Source organism: Babylonia areolata, chromosome 17, assembly GCF_041734735.1.
Source record: "Babylonia areolata isolate BAREFJ2019XMU chromosome 17, ASM4173473v1, whole genome shotgun sequence".
Lineage (NCBI taxonomy): Eukaryota > Metazoa > Mollusca > Gastropoda > Neogastropoda > Buccinidae > Babylonia > Babylonia areolata.
Genome location: NC_134892.1, coordinates 9,589,454 through 9,596,953, shown reverse-complemented (window position 1 = coordinate 9,596,953; position 7,500 = coordinate 9,589,454). Strand labels below are relative to the sequence as shown.

Genomic DNA, 7,500 nt, shown 5'->3' with positions numbered 1-7,500 from the left:
ATACTCACACAACCACACCCCTCACAAACACACCCACACCCACTTACCCCTGCACACCCCCCACACCTCCCCACACACACCCACACATCTCACACACACGCCCATACCCCTCACACACACACCCCTCACAAACACACTCCCCACGCCCCCCCCACACACACACCAACACACTCACCCACACCCCTCACACACACACACACCCACATCCACCCACACCCATAAACCTTTCTCTCACACACACACACACACACACAACACACACACACCCATACCCCTCACACACACACCCCCACACACACACACTCACACACCCCTCAACCCCACACACACCCACACCCACACAAACACACACACCAACACCCCTCACAAACACACCCATACACTCACACCCCCCCCCCCCACACACACACACCCACCTGCCCCCCCAACCCCTACACACTCACACCCCCCACACACCCCTCCACACACTCACACCCACAGCCCTCTGCCCCCCACACCTACACCCTACCCACACACACACCCACACACACACCCCTCACAAACACACACCACAACAGTCGCCGGCATAGCAGCCAGTCTGTTCCCGGGGGGTCCCCCACACACCCCTCCACACAATCACACCCACACACCCCTGCCCCCCTCACACACACACACACCCATCCACCCCCCCCACACACACATCCACACCCACACCCCTCACAAACACACACCACAACAGTCGCCGGCATAGCAGCCAGTCTGTTCCCGGGGGGTCCCCCACACACCCCTCCACACAATCACACCCACACACCCCTGCCCCCCTCACACACACACACACCCATCCACCCCCCCCACACCCACATCCACACCCACACCCCTCACAAACACACACCACAACAGTCGCCGGCATAGCAGCCAGTCTGTTCCCGGGGGGTCCCGACGCATTGACGCCCGCATTCGTTAGGCCCGGTGCAGGTTCGAACTCTCTCCCTGCTGCCCACGCCGCACGACGCGCTGCACTCGGACCACGCGGCCCAGGGGTTCCAGCTGCCATGGACAGGTGCTAGAAACGAAAAAGAAAAGAAAAACAGAATGGAATAGAATAGAACAGAATGTGTCTTTATTACCAAGTGCACCGAGGTCACAAGGAATATTTGGGTGTAGCGGGGGACAGTACATAAAATGGTATATCAGTATCAGTATAGCTCAAGGAGGCGTCACTACGTTCGGACAAATCCATATACGCTACACCACATCTGCCATGCAGATGCCTGACCAGCAGCGTAACCCAAACGCGCTTTGTCAGGTCTTGAGAAAAAAAAAAAAGAAATAAAAAGAATAAAAAGGTACAAACATAAATCGAATATCATTCACAACCACAGATACAGTAAAATTTAGGATACATACATGTGCATATCAATACCAAGAATTTGTGCACACTCACACACAGACACACACACACACACACTCACACACAGACACACGTTTGAACAGAAGCCGCATATTACATGTGATTCGAACCCGGGACCCTCAGATTGACAGTCCAACGCTTTAACCACTCGGCTATTGCGCCCGTCGAAAGACTGGACGCTCAGTTTGATTTTCCAGTCAAACCTGGGAGAAAGGGCCAGACCGGGAATGGAACATCAGACCATCGCGGACACTGTATTGGCAGACAAGCGTGTTAACCGTTCTTCCACCTTCCGCCTCTCTTTGCTTGCGTATATGCACGCAGAAGATCAAATACGCACGTTAGTTTTCAGTTTCAGTTTCACTTTCTCGAGGAGGCGTCACTGCGTTCGGACAAATTCATACACGCTACACCACATCTGTTGAGCAGATGCCTGACCAGCAGCATAACCCAACGCGCTTAGTCAGGCCTTGAGTGCATGCTTACATATTTGTGTACCTATGAAAGTGGATTTCATTTTACGTAATTTCGCCAGAGGACAACACTCTCGTTGCCATGGGTTCTTTTTCAGTGCGCCAAGTGCGTGCTGCACACGGGACCTCGGTTTATCGTCTCATCCGAAAGACTAGACGCTCAGTTTGATTTTCCAGTCAAACTTAGGAGAAAGGGCGAGAGCGGGATTCGAACCCACACCCTCACGGACTCTCTGTATTGGCAGCTGAGCGTCTTAACCATTCTGCCACCTTCCTCCACGCACGTTAAAGATAATGTAATCTGTGTCAGTGTTCGGTGGGTTATAGGTACAAGAACATACCCAGCATACACCGCCCCCCCAAAAAAAAACAACAACAAACAAACGGACAATGGCTGCCTGCATCGCGGGGTAAATAAACAAAACGTATACATACACGTCATACACGTAAAAATGTTATGTGTCTGTGTGAGTGCGCGCGCGCACGTGTGTGTGTGTGTGTGTGTGTGTGTGTGTGTGTGTGTGGCTGAAACCATACTGAATGATATTAGAAAACCAAGGCAAGCCGTCAATCAGCTCTACCCAGGTAGGCAACCTGCTATGCAGATGACTCCCTGTTAGTGAAGCGCTAAAGGCCTGGTCTCTGACCGAGGGTAGTTGCTGTATAAGTATCCAACACTCAGCTTATATCACAGATTGACATACGTTCAAGGTTGGGCCAGCAGCAAAGGGACAGCTGTATTATCAATGGTTTCTCCATTGCAATGGGAAATCATTTGCAGCTTAAGTCTTTTGTGAAGGACTATGACTCTCAAAAATAGAAGGCAAAATTGCACTGGCTCTTAGTCCTGCAGCCTTGGGGGCTAGTTGACCCTTTGGGAACCATCCTAACGCCGACTGTCCTACTAAAACCCTCTTGGCCGAGAGAGCGGGGGATGTAACTTGGGCAAGACACTGTCCACAAAAATAAAATTCTAGCCCAGATTGTTGAGACAGCAGTTGCTTTCTACGCTGTTCTGATGGTCATTGTCGGACACGACTCACTATTTGATTTTTGATATGGACACTTATATAGCGCCTATACTCGGTCGGAGACCAAGCTCAAAGCGCTTTACAAACTCCGGGTCATTTGCACAGCAGGCTGTCTACCTGCGTAGAGCCGACTGACGGCTGCCATTGGGCGCTCATCATTCGTTTCCTGTGTCATTCAATCGGATTTCAGGCACGCACAAATGTACACTCAGACAGACATGTAACATTTTACGTGTATGACCGTTTTGTTTATTTACCCCGCCATGTAGGCAGCCATTTACCGTTTTCGGGGGAACGTGGTGTGCATGCTGGGTTATGTTCTTGTTTCCATAACCCACCGAACGCTGACCTGGATTATTACAGGATCTTTAAATTGCATATTTGATCTTCTGCGTGCGTACACACACACACACACACACACACACACACACACACACACACACACACACACACGAAGACGCTCAGGCACCACCCATGTTGACCTGGGAGATGGGGAAAAATCACCACCCTTTACCCACAAGGCGCCGTGACTCGAGAGATTCGAACCCGGAGACCATCAGACTGAAAGTCTAACGCTTTAACCACTCGGCTATTGCAGTCACCACATCATCATCATCATCATTAGTCTTTTGTGAAGGACTATGACTCTCAAACTAGAAGGCAAAATTGCACTGGCTCTCAGTGCTGCAGCCTTGGGGGGTGGGGGTGGGGGTGGGAGGGGGGGAGAGTTGGCCTTTGGGAACCATCCCAACGCCGACTGTTCACATCATCATCAACAGAAACCACTCACTGCACTCTCAGTGCTGCAGCCTTGGGGTGGGGGGGGGGAGGGGGGAAGAAAGTTGGCCTTTGGGAACCATCCTAACGCCGACTGTCCACATCATCATCATCATCATCAACAGAAACCACTCACTGCACTCTCAGTGCTGCAGCCTTGGGGTGGGGGGGGGGGGAGAGTTGGCCTTTGGGAACCATCCCAACGCCGACTGTCCACATCATCATCATCATCATCATCAACAGAAACCACTCACTGCAGCATCTCTCCTGGCGACAGCCCGTCGTCTCCATGTCGTCCCCGACGCACATCTGGCCGCAGGCGTTGGGCGGAGGGTTGTTGCACGTGCGGATCCGCATGCGCGTCCCGTCCCCGCACGTGGCGGAACAGGCAGACCACGCCCCCCACGGGCTCCACGCGCCGTTCACAGGCGCCGCTGTTAAGTAAACCACAAAAGGGCACACACACACACACACACACACACAAAAGTGGGGCGCGTTCAAACAACGCGTCGTTCCCCTTCCACCATCCTCACCCCCACCCCCCTACCTTCTTTTCTCTCACACCACCCACTCCCTCCACCCCCCCCCTTTTTTTCCCCCAAAAACTTTTATATTTATTTATTTGGTTATTTTTTAGGGCTGGAGGTAAAACATTTTTTAAGCTATGCTTACTCCACTACCCTCGTGAAAAAAAAAAAAATTCGTTTGGTTTAAACAAAACTGTATTCAGCAAACATGTTATACATGTACACACACACACAGCAGAGAAACAACAAGCTAACAGCTTATATCGTGCTCAGGGATCTGATTAAATTCTTTGGTTTCGTTTGACGGCATGTGAACGCTACACAAAATAACCCAATGACGTTGAAACACACGTTTTCCAACTGCGTATAAATGACAGCCATTGCAGACATTGTTTCCTTTTTTTGTTGTTGTTGGTTTTTTTGGTTTTTTTGAGCAGCTGTGGAGATTAACGTACTAAAAAAGATTTACAATAAATATAACCATTAATATTATTATTATAATTTTTATTTTTTTTTAAGATTCATTGTTCACAACAGAAAGCGGGGAAAAGAAAAAAAGGTCAGGAAAAACAAAACAAAACAAAACAAAACAAACAAACAAACAAACAAACAAAAAAGTCAATGAAAATTCGTTTCGTTTCGTTTCGTGTTTCGTTTCGTGAACACACCTGCAGGGTAGCAACGGTGCGTCTCCCGGGCGTGGCCTTCACAGAAGCGGCCCCCGTTGCTCGGCGACGGGTTTGTGCAGGAGCGTGTCCGTATGCGCTGCCCCGAGCCGCAAGTCACGGAGCATAGGGTCCACTCCGTCCACTCCGTCCACCCTCCGTCCTCTGTGGGGGTGGGGTGTGTGTGTGTGGGGGGGGGGGGGAAGGGGTGTGTGTGTACAGACATTGATAATGATTGTAGTGATGATGATGAAAGTAGTAACGATGATAGTGGTGGGTGGTGGTGATGATATGATGATGATGGTAGTTGTGGTAGTGATGATGATGATGATGATGATGATAAAAAAAGGATAATAATAGTAACACTTCTGCTACTACTACTAATGCTGCTGCTGCTACTACTACAACTACTACTACTGGTGCTGCTGCTGCTACTACTACTACTACTACTGCTACTGCTGCTGCTGCTGTTGCTACTGCTACTACTATTGTCAACAACAAGAACAATAATAATAATAATAAAAACAATGATAGTCATCATAAGAGAGAGACAGAGACACACAGACAGCGTGGGAAGGACAGGGAGAAGTGGACGAGACAGATGAAATAAAGATATTAATCACTACCAGGCATTGAAAAAATGTTATTTTGACCGTAAAAAAAAAATCCACATTTTCATGAAAGAGCTGAAAGAACAAAATAAATGAACGAACGAACGAACAAACAACAATACATAAATAAATAAATAAATAAATAAAACTATCAACATATCAATCTATCACTCAATAAATCGACCAACCAGCTCACTCATACGTTTGCACCGCACACACACACACACACACACACACACACACACACACACACACACACACACACACACACGCACAAATCGTCATCATCATCACTATGATCACCATCATCATCATGATTGCTATAAGAATAACAATAACAATAATGATAATGATGATAACAGCGGCAGCAGCAACAACAACAACAACGATAAAAACAACAACAACAACAACAATAATGATAATAATAATAATAATGATTATGACTGGTGATGATCATGATGACGAAACTACTACTACTACGGATAAAAAATAAGAAACAATAATCATTACCATTATTATCATTATCATTACCACCATCATCATCATCATCAAAAAACACACACACACACACACACACACACACACACACACAGAAAGACAGAACCCACTGGGACAGTTGGAGCACGAAGTGTGCAGCACGTGATACACGTCTCGCAGTCGTTGCGTCATGTCACGCAGCGTCTCCAACACCTTGGTGTCCCCGTTCACACAGCATCGCTCCCTGTCTTGCGGGCCTGAGAGTGAATGCGAAGAGTTGTTTAATAATAATATATATATATATAAAAAAAGATAAATAAACAAGAGAGGCAAGGCCTTCAAGACTCACTTGTGATAAATTAAGTCCCCTAGCATTAATTACAGAGTAATTTCCCTTCTTTTTTTTTTTTTCTTTTTTTTTACTACCTGCACCTAAACGTTTGCAAAATAAATAAAAATTCCATGCTTAGCAAAAGAAGTTCCTGTTTGAACAAAAAATTATAATAATGACTCCTCTTGTTGTTGTGTCAGAATAAGAGGTCAAAGTGCCAAGTTTAGAGAGTACAAAAAATATAAATATAACAGTAAATGCAGTTTGCATATAATTAGGCTTCATATTTTATTTTTTTGTGCCCATCCCAGAGGTGCAATATTGTTTTAAACAAGATGGCTGGAAAGAACTGAATTTTTCCTATTTTTATGCCAAATTTGGTGTCAACTGACAAAGTAATTGCAGAGAAAATGTCAGTGTTAAAGTTTACCACGGACACACGGACACACACACACACACACAGAGACAACCGAACACCGGGTTAAAACATAGACTCACTTTGTTTACACAAGTGAGTAAAAAAGGAAAGGAAATAAATAGCATGGCCAAGCAAGCAAACGCACCTTCAATTCCAACGTGAAGTCCATCCTTCTCTACGGATCGGAGAATGACCAAAAAGATGCTGCAGAAAATCCAGACCTTTCCCAACAGTTGTCTGAGGCGCATTTTAAAGTTCCGTTGACCAGGAAAAATTAGAAACGAGTACCTGTGGCAAAGAGGGGGTCAGGAACCAGTGGAGAAACAGCTCCTGAGACGAAAGTGGGGATGGACTGGCCATACCGTGAGGAAATCCCCATCCACTGAGCACTACACACGCCAGGCCCTGACCTGGAACCCCCAGGGTGGAGAAGGAAGAGAGGACGGCCCAAGAACAGCTGAGGGCGGGACACTGAAGCAGAGCTAAGGAGGCTGGGATCCAGCTGGAGGGATGCAGAAAGGACAGTCCCGAGTCGACGTCGGTGAAGAAACGTTGATGGTCGAAGCTCCACAGGGAGCGAAGGGCCTAAGTAAGTTACTTAATAAGCAAGCAAGCATTCAAGCAAGGCACACAAAAAGTTTATTTCGGTTAATTAACTCACTCACTACGGCCAGTCCTCTCTTCTCTACACAGACCCCTCGGATGTCCTGTGGGTGTCTGAATGACCCAACCTTTTGCTTCCGTCGTAAGAATTGTGGTATTCTTTGTCAACATTCACGTCTTCAGTATAAGAGCCTTCC

General features: G+C 47.3%; 1 protein-coding gene across 3 annotated transcripts in view; it reads right to left on the bottom strand.

The window, feature by feature from the left end:
• Positions 1-7,500, bottom strand: part of LOC143291640 (uncharacterized) — a 70,658-nt gene that overhangs the window by 31,833 nt on the left and 31,325 nt on the right. For all 3 annotated transcript variants that reach the window (XM_076601613.1, XM_076601611.1, XM_076601612.1), the window contains 4 exons: positions 6,083-6,208; positions 4,867-5,028; positions 3,926-4,105; positions 872-1,042 (listed from right to left, as the gene is read on the bottom strand). In XM_076601613.1, the coding sequence (XP_076457728.1) occupies positions 872-1,042; positions 3,926-4,105; positions 4,867-5,028; positions 6,083-6,208 (639 nt within the window). The remainder of the gene's footprint in view (positions 1-871; positions 1,043-3,925; positions 4,106-4,866; positions 5,029-6,082; positions 6,209-7,500) is intronic.